At 41.9% G+C, this 15,777-nt stretch overlaps 1 protein-coding gene across 1 annotated transcript in view; it reads left to right on the top strand.

Moving 5' to 3' along the window:
* IFT81 (intraflagellar transport 81) overlaps positions 1–15,777 on the top strand; it is a 234,244-nt gene that overhangs the window by 29,338 nt on the left and 189,129 nt on the right. The window contains exons 4-5 of the mRNA XM_040346783.1: positions 6,880–7,060; positions 14,845–14,934. Of these exons, the coding sequence (XP_040202717.1) occupies positions 6,880–7,060; positions 14,845–14,934 (271 nt within the window). The remainder of the gene's footprint in view (positions 1–6,879; positions 7,061–14,844; positions 14,935–15,777) is intronic.

Below are 15,777 nucleotides of genomic sequence, written 5' to 3'. Positions count from 1 at the left end.
TATTGCTGTGTATGTCCCCACTAGGGAGATTCGTTCTCTCTTTGCTTTCCCCTAACCTTCATCACTGAGATTTAAAGTGACGGAAAATCCAAAATTTGGATTGTCGCCAGCAGCAGAATACAGGGAAAATTTTTCAATGTAGACCAATGTTCTGGTGACAACTGTAATGCCCTATACACACGATTGATTTTTTCATCAGATATCCGATGAAGCTGACTTTAATTAATGTCTTGCCTACACACCATCAGTTAAAAATCTGATCGTGTCCAACTCGGTGACATGAAACACGACGTGCTGAGAAAAATGAAGATCAATGCTTCCGAGCATGCGTCGTCTTGATTCTGAGCATGCGTGGATTTTTGACTGATGGATTTCCCCACAGACGATCGTTTTTTTTAATCATACGAAAATTTTAAAACGGGTTCTATTTTTTTTTTCACCGATGGGGGGGGAAAAAAACTGATGGGGCCCACGCACGATTGGTTCGTCCGATGAAAACGGTCCATCTGTCTGTTTTTATCAGACAAACCGATCGTGTGTACAGTTCATTAGAGGAGATTTCCTCTCCCTTCCTTTTTGAATCTACAGGAAGTGAAGGAAAATCTCTCAAATAGGATGGCAGAAAAAACCCAACAAGGTGTTTGACTAGTCCTTTTTCTGTCTAAAATAGAAAAAAAGGGATTTGGCTTTAGATACAATGTATTTTATCTTATTTAAAATGTAGTTTAATATTTTATTTACCTTTTCCAAGTTTGAGCCACATGATGCCAAGCATCATATGCAAAATGCAGAAACTTGACAATCCATGAGTGTGTAGCAAATAGTCCCTGTTTGTGTTATCTTCTGGACTAGTTGTACCAGCTGCCCTTGCTGCCCTTGTATAGATGGGCTTTCTGTTGTGGGCAGAACCATGAAGAACAGCACTGCCATGTAAATACCCAGAATCCTTGTGTACATAGCATTTGGCTCATCCCTCCAGCAGTACAGGATACATCTGTCGGGTCACCTGCGGTCAGGTGACAGATGCACACCATTGGGGTCAGGAGTTCACCGCTAAGGTAGTGGACCCTACGGCTGACTGCTGCGGATGGAACACTGGGTGGCTAAGGAAGGCAGGTCCACTGGAGCACTAGAGCCTAAGATTCCCCAGGGCGCAGTGTCTAAGATCCAGCAGGAGTTCACCTGAGCCTCTAGTGGTGAGGATGGACTGGGCTGCAACTGGATCCCGGTCGTGGCCCCCAGAGTCCCCCAGCTCATGCTCACAGTAGGCTATAGAGGATAGAGGGGAAGCAGCAGCTCAGGATACAAGAGATGGTGAGGGGATAAGCCAAAGGTTCGGGGCGACTAGCAGACAAGGATAAACAAAGGACACACCAAAGGTCAAGGTCACAAGCAGACAGGGATAGTGGAGAACAAGCCAAGATTGGTAAAACAGAGACAGACGTAGCACATGGCAAGCAGGAACTCAAACACACAAACACTGTTGATCAGCACGGCTGGCTTGTAGTGCACAGGTTAATATAGAGTTCCCTGATAGGGCCTGGGGTGGATCCATGCTAGAGGAGAGATTACTTAAGCAGCCAGGTGAGAGTGGCTGGCCTCTAAGGTGAACACATGGAGGAGGTAAGCTGACAGACAAAAATTACTGCATATCCATGACAACATCGTAATGCTTAGTTGCGTTATGCAGGCAGCCAGGAGAGAATTATGGGCTAGAGTGAAAATGACCTAGAGAAACCATGGGTTATGGTCAACCAGCTGAAAAGGGAAAATGGTGGGTCTGGCACCATATTTTTGGCTTTAAAAAAAAATAAAAAATCAGCAATTTGTCAGCTTAGCAGTGTTTTTGATTGTTGCATAAGATTTGAAATTTTGATACTTACTTTTTTTTTTTTTTTTTTGCCTAGACTTTTATAGTGGTATGAAACCTAAAGGCGAACATTTGAAAAACTGCAGCTTAACAATTCTTAGATAGAAATATATATTTAATACAGGCTATGCAGCATAGGTAGGAGGAGGGGGGGGCCACAGCATTTTTAAGAATACTTACAACTGGAGAGAATTGAAGCTGCAACAGAAGAGGGGTTTGTAAAGCGTTATCCCTCCTGCCGTGCCATTGTCTTCTGGTAGGGAAGGCTTCCCCTGCCCTCCCCCGCCGGGGGAAGACAGTGATTATTGCTAGCGGCTATAGCAGCTGCTATGGATAATCACAGGTAAAACCCAGCATGCTGGTTGTACCCAATTTGATCGATCGACTTATCAAATACCATATACGGTAAGGATGATGGGGGGGGGGATTACCCTTGAGCAATGTTTCGATAATTCTAGTATTATCTGCCCTATGCCATGCTGAAAAAGATTGTTCTCCAAGCCTGAATTCCCTCCTGCCTTGCATTCTCCAGAGAGTTCATAGGGGCTGAAGTAGCTGTTTTCGCCCATATTACTCAGACATGGTCCACTTTTGTCACCATCAGGAAACCTGTCCTGAGAAATATCATGCAGTCATCTCTGGAGTGCTCCCTACATGGGACTGGGAGTGAATGCATAGATAGTGCAGCAAATTGGCAACACTGAGATAACCCAAAGGGTGAAAAAAGTTAAATCTATAATTTTACATGTACTTTAATGAACTGACCCTTTTGAATTTATGGTTCGACGACTTGAGAAAGATAAAATGTTCTATAATTATCCAAATATATCTTTCTTAAGGCAATTTTATTAAATGTGATATTAAGCCATTGGGCACTGGGCGGTTGTTCAATCTGTAGCCCCTTAAAATTTATATTTTTATAAAAACTCATGTTGTTAAGGGCCAGTTCCAGCTTTCAAACACCCCCTAGACCAGGCATCCTCAAACTACGGCCCTCCAGCTGTTGTATAACTACATGTCCCATGAGGCATTGTAAGACTCTGACATTCACAGACATGACTAGGCATGATGGGAATTGTAGTTCCTGAACAACTGGAGGGCCGTAGTTTGAAGACCCCTGCCCTAGACCCTATACTTTGAAAAATGTCCCGCATACATATTTTAATTCCTTTTCTTCAGTGTCAGTTGTTAGCAGTCCTCTTAGCGGGGTCCCATGCAGCATGATTTTGTGAGCCCAGGCTGCATGATGATGCCACACCAAAGGGTGTGCCATTGACCTGAGCTCACAGGTTCACACTTCCTATACACTAAACTGCAGTGCTCACTTATAAGGAAGCCTTTTCATGGTCTTTACATTTCGAGGTGTTTCTGAGTTGACAGCTCTTTCTTCTAAAGAGCCTTTTCTTGATTTTCGCAGGAACAAGGTAGTTTTGAGACAAAATCCTTTCTATGTGATCGATTTTTTTTTTTTTTCTACCTCATTGAGGACATTGTGTTCCCTTCCATTTTTCCTGCTCCAAAGCATGACAATGAAATTGTCTTACACTGCCTGTATGCTGTCAGGACCATCAGGGTCTTCTTGTCAGCCACAGCTTCTGTTCACAAGACTGAATCCCCCATTGTTCTCTCTGGATATAAAGGACATTCTACTTCCCAATCCATATTTTCTAGGTGAATCAGGCAATTTATTTCTAGGGCCTACACCCTGAAGGGAAGGGTCCCGCCTTTCCCATCAAAGCTCATTTCACTAGAGCTGTTTTGTAATAGGAGCTGCTCTCTGCTAATCTATTTTAGCAACCTCCTTTGACAAAAGATTCAGGCTGCTTTTGTCTAAAAAGTACAAAAACATGTCAGGAGTTCTCAGGCTGATAACAGAGAAACTGTTCAGAAGAGAGCTATAAGACATAGCTCATTGAAAAGAGAGAACAAAATATGCAGGTATATGTGCCCAGCTCAAATTTCATGAATCGGGGTTACATCCACTTTAGGAATCTCTATTCCACATTTGCAAGGCTGCCACCTGGTCCTCTGTTAACAGGTTCTCCAAGTTCTTTCAGGATGATTTTTTTAAGCCTAGGCGCATGCAAACTCAGCCACAAGGTGCTTCAAGTTGTTATCTCACTGTTCCTGGATTAATTTTTGTTTTGTATACCTGTTGGCAGTTCAGTTTGCCATGTTGTTGCCCACCCTGCAGTTTATTGCTTGGAGATGTTCCATGGTGTTTTACTGTGTGATTTAAGATAATAGGAATTTTCACTTCTCTGTAAATTCCTTAATTAGCTGGCTAATACAGGACATAAGCTCCTCCCCTTTGTGTCCTGGTCACTCATTTTTCTTGTTTTAAAAAAATTGTCTCGATAAGGGGGCAGGGTTATAATGAGCATGCCCTACGGTGTCCCTAGCAAGTTTTTTTTTCCCAGTGTCCAGTAACCTGTATATAACCCATGATCTATGATTACAAGTCCTGTGTGCTGTAATGTACTCCAAAGAAATGGAATTTACAGTCAAAATTCCTGCTTTTTCATATTTTATTTTAAAAATACCTTTGGATATAAATACACGTTGCAAATATCTGCCATGCTGTGTCAAAATAAAGTGCTGATGATGACCTGTGAGTTTAGTTTGACCCTGTTTTATTTGTCATCCATATTCCGATTTTGCTTTGTAATGTTCTTTTCACATTACAGTAAAGCCTTGGTTTGAGAGTAACTTGGTTTGTGAGCGTTTTGCAAGACAAGCAAAATGTTATAATAAATTTTGCCTTGATATACAAGCGATAAAAGAGTAGCGTCATGTCACAACTGAGTATAAAAAAGAGAGGAGCCTCTTATGCCCTGTACACACGATCGGAATTTCCGTCGGTATAAACTCCAATGTATTTTTCTGACGGAATTCCGTTCAAGCTGTCTTGCATACACACTGTCACAACAAATTTCGACCGTCGAGAACACGGTGACTTATAACACTACGACAAGCCAAGGAAAAAGTTCAATGCTTCCGAGCATGCATCGACTCGATTCTGAGCATGCATGTTTTTTTCTCCGTCGAAGTTCCATACAGACGGACGGAATTTCCAATAGAATTTTTCCGTCGGGGGGGGGGGGGGGGGGGAAAAGAGAACATGTTCTATTTTTTAAGTCCGTCGGAATTTCCGAAGGAAAAACTCAGATGGGGCACACACACGGTCGGAATATACGATGAAAAAATTCTGTCTGACTTTTTTCATCGGAAATTCCGATCATGTGTACAAGGCATTAGTGTACATTTAATCAAGGTACAACATTTAGCAACTTATTGCTACACTTGGTGCCTCTTTTTACTCTTTTATACCCTGTAAAAAAATGCTTTGGTATACAAGTGCTTTGGATTACAAGCATGTTTCTAGAACGAATTATGCTTGCAGACCAAGGTTTTACTGTATCTTGAAATGACTATGTAGTATAAGGATTCTTGGATTCAGACTCTTAGAATATTCGTAAATAAGGCAGTCAGATTCACATTTTATGTTCTATTATTTGCTGTGTTTCATAATTTTGTCAGGAAAAAAATTACAATCTCTTATGGAAAGCAATCTCCATTTTACCCTTTTTTAAAGTGATTCACTTTAACTTAACACTAACGAACACTGTTGAATGTTGACCAGAGATTCAGATGTAGCAGGTGCGGGTTGGCTTCAGGCTGCTATAGGTATATTTTAAAACTGAAATGCCTACCCAAGAATTATACCATAAGATGCTAGCCATTATTTTTAATTGCCAGAGCAGATTCTTCTGTGATTTTTTAATTTCACTTTGTTACTGATGCCTAAAAGCCTCATACATACTATTAGTTTTGGTTTGAATGAAATAAAAACTGACAGCTCAGGTTTGAGCCGCTGTACTAACAATCTGAAGTTAGAGCAGTGACTTCCACCAATGTTCTATTGTGTTCTGACAGGAGGATGGCCCCTTTTGCCAGAACATTCTGGTCAGCACTCTCAACCATTGGCTGAGAGCACTGATCGAGAGCCAGTAGGCAGACCTTTTTTGGTCATGACCCTTCGACTGCTGCTGTACACATGGACCAAATGCTGGCCAGTTTCTATTAAACAGGCCAGTGCCGTGCAACATCCACTCTGTGTGTACTAGGCTGTACATGACAAACCCCTGTCATTGTCCCATTTGAAAGTGTCTCGGTGGATAGTGAGGGCAGTCTTATTGGACAGTTAAAGGGGATGTAAAGGTACAATTTTTTTTTCCTAAATAGCTTCCTTTACCTTAGTGCAGTCCTCCTTCACTTACCTCATCCTTCGATTTTGCTTTTAAATGTCCTTATTTCTTCTGAGAAATCCTCACTTCCTGTTCTTCTGTCTGTAACTACACACAGTAATGCAAGGCTTTCTTCCTCCCTGGTGTGGAGTGTCGTGCTCGCCCCCTCCCTTGGACTACAGGAGAATCAAGACACCCACTAACACACAGCTTCTTTTCTCTATCTGCAACGTAGAGAGCGTCCTGACTCTCCTGTAGTCCAAGGGAGGGGGCGAGCACGACACTCCACACCAGGGAGAAAGCCTTGCATTACTGTGTGGAGTTACAGACAGAAGGACAGGAAATGAGGATTTCTCAGAAGAAATAAGGACATTTAAAAGCAAAATGGAAGGATGAGGTAAGTGAAGGAGGACTGCACTAAGGTAAAGGAAGCTATTTAGGGGGGGGGGGGGGAATTGTACCTTTACAACCCCTTTAATGGTGTTTGAGGCTAATGGCAGATATTCTGCATTGTCTACGGAACTATTGCTTTTAATCAATTATTGAAAGAGGGTAATGTACAATTGCTGATGCAAGTCATATCATTTGACAGGAGTAGTGATTAAACAGTAGGTAAGGCACATAGGTTCAAAAGGTAGACATAACGCGACCTATTGCTTTTAAAGATTTAAAATGGACTGTAGGTACACTTTAACACTGTCATGCTGATGCCTATAAAATTGCTTCATTTGGATATATTTTTCATTCTTAATATTTTTATAGGAGTACATTTCGCCAAGGTTTGGTTGTTGGAAGTAAACCTGTAATTCATCCAGTATTATACTGGCTACTCCAGAAAACAAATGAGTTGAAGAAGAGAGCGTATTTAGCCCGTTATTTGGTAAAATTAGATGTTCCTACTGAGTTCTTACAAGATGATGTAGTGTTTGACACCAACAAGCAGGTATGGGCTTTACATAATTCTTTTTCTTTTTTTTTTTTTTTATTATTTATCATATATCATTCATTTTTTTTTTTTTTTTTTATATAATTCTATAGTATATTAAATCTCTAGTTATTGTGTATTTGGCCATTGTGTTATTCATTGCCTATTCTGTTTGCACAACGTGTTTCCAATGTATCTGACATTGTATTTGATGACTTACTCATACTTACTTGAATATGGTGGCTTCAATGTTTAAAGCCCATGGCCAAAATGCCATTGCTGCTGGCAGTACCTGTGCATTGTGTTCCCATAGACTTTTATGGGATCATCATAAAATAGAGCAAAGCTTAAAAAAAGAAAATTAATGCAGCCAGCACATAAGAATGTGTATTTTGGGTTTAACACCACTTTAAAAATCTGGGACAGGGGAAGGTGGAATTCTTGTTATCAATGGGACTATGCAAGCAGCATAAGTGTACTTTATATGAAATTACAGTTCTCCCTTTAGAGCTGAAGTTTAGCTAAAAAATCCTGGAAAAATCTTTTATTTATTCATTCAGATTTTATAACATGATTGAAAAAAAGAAAAACATAACATAGATTTTTTTTTTTTTAAGCAAATACATCCACTTTGTCAACAAAATTTTTAGTCAATTTATCGTCAGCCCTTCAAAAAATATTCGAGAGAAGGGAGGGAAGATAATTTCTCTCTCTCCCCCTTCCTCCCAGAGCAACCGCTATGTTGTGGTGTTATTAGTAGTATATTTATTTAAGGGAGGGAAAAAACCCTTCAATGTTCAGTGTAAAATGACCTGTAAATGGAGGAAAGTCTGGTCAGTCACAGAATTCTTTCTCCACCACCTACAGTGGTGGCCAAAGAACAGCATACAGGATTTGTAAACGTGTAAGCTGAGTACACTTTGAAATGGAGTTAAAGGGTAAGAAATGGCCAAATGAATTGAAGCGTTTGAGAAGCACAAGAAGAAGAAAAATAAAACAAGAGAAGAATGAAAACTAAGATAAATTTAAGGGAAACTCAAAAGTAAAATAGAAAATTTAATGGAAGGGGGAAGCAGAAAGGAAAAGGTTCAAGACCATAGGGAAAGACCAATGTAAGAAAGCTGAAAGAGCAGCAACACATTCGGGTTCATTTACTAAAACTGGAAAGTGCTAAATCTGGTGCATGGTATCCAATAAGCTTCTCACTTCAGCTTGTTCAATAAAAGGGTTGAAAGCCCTCATGTTTTTTTACCTTAAAGGGGTTGTAAACGTATGTGTTTTTTCACCTTAATGCATCCTATGCATTAAGGTGAAAAAACACCTTGTGTCCGGCCCCCCAGCCTCCCCGTTTTTATGTACCTAATTTCCGTGGGCACGATCCCGCGTCGCTCTCTCCACGGATTCTCGGCTCTTTATTGGATAGATTAATAGCAGCGCAGCCATTGGCTCCCGCTGCTGTCAATCAAATCCAATGACGCGGGGGATGGGGCCGAGTCATACACTCGGTGTCTATGGACGCCGAGTGTATGACACAGGAGAGCATCCACAAGGTAACCCCCTCGGGAGAGAGCTTTCCAGAGGGGGGGTTACCTAATCTGGGGAGGAGCCGCAAAGGCCGCCGTGGGACCCCAAAAGAGGCAGATCGGAGCCACTCTGCGCAAAACAAACTGCACAGTGGAGTTAAGTATGACATGTTTGTTATTTAAAAAAAAAAAAAAAAAACTCCAAAGCTTTAGTATCACTTCAATACAGGGCATTTTCACCCCCTTCCTGCCCAGACCAATTTTTAGTTTTCAGCGCTGTCGCACTTTGAATGACAATTGCGCGGTCATCCAACACTGTACCCAAATGAAATCTTTGTTTTTTTCCCCCACAAATAGAGCTTTCATTTGGTGGTATTTGATCCCCTCTGCGGTTTTTATTTTTTGCGCTATAAACAAAAAAAGAGCAAAAATTTTGAAAAAACATTATCTTTTAGTTTTTGATTTAATAAATATAACATTTTTTTTTAAACAATTTTTTTTCCTGAGTTTAGGCCGATTATATATACTCTTAGGCCTCGTACACACCACCGGATCTATCCGCTGGAATTGATCCGCGGATCAGTTATGAAAACTTTGTTTTTGTCCTGTATTTATAATGTTCAGTAAACCTCTTCCATCATATAGATTGCTTTAGAGGGTAAAAAGGTATGAAAAATGCAATAAAACTAGTCGCAAACCATTGAAAGCACAGTTGGAGAACAGTTAACTGAAATCTTTTCCTATTTAATACATCAGATATTTAAAAACAACAGGAATATGTTCTACAGTGGACAAAAAGTACCCGTTGCAATTGGTGTGAAATCCTATAACTTGCCAGCCTTTTTACGCCTACATTCCACCACAAGGGTCCTGTATCTGTTTGTCTTAATACCATTTCAAGCATGCTGCTTCAATAACAGCCTGTGCAGTGCAAAATGTTTTTCTGCTCACTTAAAGGTTACAGAGCAGATTTTACAGCAGTTGAGGAAGCGTACAGTCTGCCACAAAACTGACACTAACAAGCAGATAATAATTTTGTAGGTGAAAATGAATTCACTACATGCTCAGCATGTGTTACTTTTATATGAAAGATGAGTGATCGTAGGTCTATTACACTCACCGGTACATATTTCCTTTCATTGTGCATTGGTTATTATTTTCTTTGAATAACACCCCCTTGATGACTTTTGTTTCCCAATAAATAAATTTTGGTGTGTTTCCTGATTTTATCAGTTGCCGAATAGTAAAAAGGGTAAATATCTTGCGCCAAATTTAAGTGATAATTAATAAAAAAAATAATTTAAGCTGCACCCCAATAACAGTGCAATACTGAGATAAGTGATGAAAAAGAGGGTGGGGGCACTAAGTTGAATACAAATTATAAATATTGAATAAGGTAATACACATACAGTGTATATACCGGTAAATAAATTAAATGAAAATACTGCACCAATAAATCAATCACGTGCTGTGTAAATTAATGGTGTGAAAGTGACAAAAATTATATCCCCAACAAAGTTATTACAATTATGTCAAAAACGACTGTAGCCAATGTGCAACAGTGCAATCCATGAATGTGGTAGATACCACTAGTGTAGAAATAGCTATAACAAAGTCCTTTAGTGCATGGTAGTTAGCCTTCAAAATCGATGTGAATAGCTCCACCTTCACTGACCATGAGAGATCACCCAAAAAAAGTGCTCTGAATAAGGATGGCGCCTTACCAAATGTTGTTGACCCTTTTAGCCAAAAAATAGGTCAATATAGGCTCAAACCGCAGGTGTATAACTGCATATCAGACTCAGACTCCTTGGATCAGACCAGGCTCCAATAGCAATATACGGAATGAAGAGAAAGCCGCAATAGTATAATTCCGTTTTATTTAAAAATTGTTAAAAACAGGACGCCAAGTGGCTGCTTACTTTTGTCGATGCCCCGGACCCGGCACTGAGGCTGGAGAGTGTGTCAAATGTTGTGGAGAGATGGTCCCTTCGCTGGGGAGGCTGGCGTGCGTTCCACCTCCTAGACTGGAGAACCAGCGGGACCGGAAGTTGTGTAGCTGTGCGTGACCAGGTACCGCCTCGACGTACGTCTGATATAATAAAAAAAAAACTGACACCGCCCACTGACACAGACCACTACCCCACTGACACCGACCGCTACCCCACTGACACCGACCACTGATACAGACCACTACCCCACTGACATCGTCCACTGACACCGACCACTACCCCACTGTCACCGACCACTACCCCACTGACACGGTCCACTGACACCGACCACTACCCCACTGACACGGTCCACTGACACCGACCACTACCCCACTGACGCGGTCCACTGACACCGACCACTACCCCACTGACACGGTCCACTGACACCGACCACTACCCCACTGACACGGTCCACTGACACCGACCACTACCCCACTGACACGGTCCACTGACACCGACCACTACCCCACTGACCACTGCCACCGACCATTGCCCTACTGACACCAACCACTGCCCCATCCCCCCACCCCCTTTCCCAAAAGCACTGTGAAAAAATATATTTAAAAAATAAAACCCCACCCTCCCATCAGTAGTACAAAAATGTATTGTAAAAATGTATAGAAATAAAAAAAATCCACTGGTCCCCAAAAAACTTTTGGGGAAAAAAAAAACTAAATTGTAAAATAAAAAAATAATCTGACACTGTCCACTATCCTGACACCATCCTGCACGTACTACCCACCACTGTACACTCCGCAGTCCTGTGATTCGCACTGCATTGCTGTTCAGATCACATAGGATACAAACTGTATGGCTGAAATCGCATCACATTCGGACCAAACACGCAGAGGACCCTTTTTTTGGTCCGCACCAGAATCGCATGGGTGTTCACACCTATGCGATCCGAATTCATGTCCAAACTGTCAGTTTGCAGTGCGATATGCAAGCTGAAATGTGGGTGTCATTACCATTGTATAACACTACCCAGCGGTTTGCATATGGCAGTGTGAACTGCCGTGCGAGTCGGATGCGATGTGGGAACCCGCAGTGGATTTGCAGGGTTACCGAATCTCGCCAGTGTGAACCGAGCCTTGGTGGGAGCAGTCAGGTGACATTTGTTTTTCTCCGTAAGTCCGTTTTATTTCACTGAACAATAAAGAGGATTGCTCAGAGCTGGATTAACTCTGTATGGCAAGACTGGGCACAGATGATGGGAAATCTTATTATCTACATTGTGACATAAAATAAAAAATGTCTGTTCTGGGAATTCTGTTGAGAATTGTAAATCTTGCCCAAATGATTGCACTCCATTCACATTTTAAAGTCTGCTAGTACCCTTGGCTATAACTTGGGTCCCCTTTGAGAGGTCGCTATAGATGTGCGGGTCAAGTCAATGCCAAAGTCCACCAGAATGTACCAGCACATACTGGTAGTCCTTGACTTTGTTACTCTATAGCCAGAAGCGGTCTAAGTCAGAAATGGGTATTCCTAATGCCCCGTACACACTCTCGGAAATTTCCGACAGTAAAATTCCGATGTGAGCTTTTGAACAGAAATTCTGACCGTGTGTATGCTCCATCGGACTTTTGCTGTCGGAATTTCCGCCAGCAAAAGATTGAGCGCTGGTTCTCAAATTTACAGTTGGAAAATCCGATCGTCTGTAGCAATTCAGACGCGCAAAATTCCTACGCATGCTCAGAAACAAATTGACACATGCTCGGAAGCATTGAACTTTTCTCGGCTCGTCGTGAGAACTTTTGTGTGACTGTGTGTATGCACGCTAAGCTTGAGCGGAATTCTGTCGGAAAAACCATCCAATGTTTCTCTGAAGGAAAATCCGATCGTGTGTACGGGGCATAAGTGTCTTTTGACAGGTCAATAAACCTTTTCATGCCAAAAGTAATTGAATAGTTGTGTTTCTTGCTGTAAAAGGCTTACCTTGCATCCCAGTGCTTCCACCCCAAACTGAAGGACTGGTGAAACGGTTCAATAGAGATCTGAAAGCTATTTTAAAATAAATGGCTGTTAAGGATAGAAAAGACTAGGACTTTCTGTTACCATTGTTAATTTTTCATTAAGAGAATTGCCACAGTCCTTTACAGGGTTTTTCTTCATTTTGAAAATTTGTACTGTAGATATCCCTGGGAGTTCTAGCTATGGCCCAGGAAACATGGGAGTGAGTGGTGTGAGGGGTTGGCTCGGTAGCGGGGTGTGTGACCCCTTGGTTGGGTTCACCACACACTGAACTTATACAGACTGGCAGTCGAAGACGGTTGAAAACAAAGTTTCTGGTTTATTTTTCCATCTTGCTGGAAAACAATTGCAAGCATCCAAACAGCATAAACAAAATCAAAACATAAAATAAACTCTTGCCACTCTGGGCGTCTACCTTCCACACAGGAACCTATCTATGAAGTCTACCACAGCCTACTGCTGGGTAGACAGTGCTGGTCATACAGCACAACACAATAGTATTTGGACTTTTTATCACACAGAAAAGTCAATGGTCTACTCACCTCTCCAGGAGACCTTCAGCACTGGGCTTTTTCACACAGAAAAGTCAATGGTCTCCTCACCTCTCCAGGAGACCTTCAGCACGGGGCTTTTTCACACAGAAAGCCTCGGCATGCTGCTCATTAGCGGTTATCCTCTGGGCTACTTTATAGAGGCCTTTAATTGCCTCACTCTGAACAGCTGGAGTCTTCCAACGGCCCTTAGCCTTCCTGGCTATTTCTGGCAGCCGACGCCTAATAATGATTGGTGTATTGTCTAACAAGGCAGAAATGTATGTCCCGACTGTGACAACACCCACAGATTTACCTGACTTCCTGTCACAGTGGCCACACTTCACAAAATTTTAATTGAACACATTTTTTAGATATATGATAGCAGCAGTTATGCCCAAACATAAGCTGCAAGCTAAAGAGGCACAGGCCAGAGTTTAACACTGCTCTTTCGGGAAGATGGAGCCTTAGTTTGGTGCCCACTATAGAGTACATTTCTGGCAAGATGTCAGGGCCCCTGAGGCCTCGTACACACGACCGAACATGTCCGCTGAAACTAGTCCGTCTGACCAGTTCCCGCGGACATGTTCGGTCGTGTGTAGGGCCGACCGGACAATTTTCCGGCCAACCGGACAGGTTTCCAGCGGACAACTGTTTCTTGGCATGCTAAGAAACATGTCCGCTGGAACCATGTCCGCTGGCCCGAGAACCCACGCATGACGTCGAAGTGATTCGACGCATGCGTGGAACCATTGAACTTCCGGGTTCCCGCACGTCGCCGCGTCATCGTCGCCGTCAGGTCACCGCGTATTCTGTCCGCTGGGATTTTGGTTTGATGGTGTGTACAACCATCAGACCAAAATCTCAGAGCGGACATGTCCGATGAAAACGGTCCACGGACCGTTTTCATCGGACAGGTCCGCTCGTCTGTACGCGGCCTAAGAGCTCTCTAAGCAGAAAGTGTGCCTAAAGAAAAAGATAAAAATATGAAAACAAAGTTAGGATCTCAGAAACTCTGTCTGCTTCTTACCTGGCTGAACTGATCTAATTTACAGAGCCTTACATTAAAGTAATTGTAAAGTCTCGTTTTTTTTTTTTTTTCAATAAAAATAACAAATATGTAATACTTGCCTGCCATGTGCAGTGGTTTTGCACAGAGCAGCTTAGATCCTCCTCTTTTGGAGGTCCCTCTTTGCTGCACCTGGCCCCTCCTGTCGAGTGCCCCCACAGCAAGCAGCTCGCTATGGGGGCACCCAAGCCAAGTCACAGCTCCCTGGGTCCATTCAGACACAGAGCTGTGGCTTGGCACTGCCCCTCTCTCTCCTGATTGACTGACTGACTGACTAACTTTGACAGCAGTGGGAGCCAAAAATTATGCTGCTGTGTCTCAGCCAATCAGGAAGGAGAGTCTCACATGGCCGAGACCTTCATGGACATCACTGGAAAGAGATGGAGCTCAGGTAAGTATTAGGGGGTGCTGGTGCTGGGGAAGCTGCTGCACACAGAAGTGTTTGTTAATCATAATGCATTAAGATCTAAAAAAACTTCTGCCTTTCCAACTCCTCTAATGTAAAGTTAAAACTTTATAATCGGGCATCTGAGGCTCAGAGAAACGATATTTCAGAAAAGGTACACACACTGTATTTGTGTACTGCCTTACTGAATAAAAGTAGCAGGACAAACCTGCTTGGTTTACTGTTGTCATTACCAGTTGAATCTGTTCCTTTTACAGAATGTTTTGTTGTGGTTCAGTTTATTATAAACAATGTGTGTTTCCTTTGTAGTATGAAGAGCTCATGGAAAACTTCAAAACCCTTCATAAAGAGTGTGAGCAGCTTAAATCATCTGGCTTCTCCACTGCAGAGATTAGACGGGTAATGTCTGCATTTATGTATATAATAAAAAAAAAAAATTGTTGTGTCTTGTTACTATTTCTCTTGACAAGTCTCGACCCACGGTGTCTCGAGTAGACATTAAAGCAATAGTAAACCATGGCTGTCTTAAAAAAAAAAAAAAAAAAAAACTGTAAGGCAATTGCATAATTATGCATCTTATACTAGCACGTTATGAAATACTTACCTTGAAACAAAGCATGTCACCCCTGAGAGGCCTGGCATTCTTTCCCTGGTCTTTCTTCTGGGTTCACGTGCTCTGTGATTAGCCGGAGCAGCGATGGAGACACTCTCACACATGTGCGCGGGAGCCCTCGGTTACAGCATGAAGGTCTCGGAAGGGATGCCGGACCTTCAGAGCGCATGTGCTGGTGACGTAACTGCCTGGGTCTAGGATGAATATCTCTTAAACGGTGCACGTTTAGGAGATATTCATTTTACCTACAGGTAAGCCTTATTATAGGCTTACCTGTAGGTAAAAATCATCAAGCTGGCTTTACTACCACTTTAAGTCATTAAATACAAAATAAAATACAAAAAAGGTACAGCGCTAAAATATTGAGTGATAATAACCAAGATAAGTGAAAAATGTGACAAATTCAAAGTAAAAAATGAATAAGATGATATAAAACAAACGTTTCGTAAAGGACTAATGACATTTTTTTAAAACTACTGATGTAATGTTATATTTATGGGTGGAACTCCACTTTAATTGTAAGTGCAAACCAAACTTTTATTAAACCCGCGATTTTGCAGTACTTCACTATGGAGTGTTTTTGTTCATCTTTCCACTACATATGAGCCATATTATTCCATGTGTTGGGG

This window comes from Rana temporaria, chromosome 1 (assembly GCF_905171775.1).
Source record: "Rana temporaria chromosome 1, aRanTem1.1, whole genome shotgun sequence".
Classification (NCBI taxonomy): domain Eukaryota; kingdom Metazoa; phylum Chordata; class Amphibia; order Anura; family Ranidae; genus Rana; species Rana temporaria.
The sequence above is the reverse complement of the archived record's forward strand: the minus strand, read 5'-3'. Positions and strand labels throughout refer to the sequence as shown.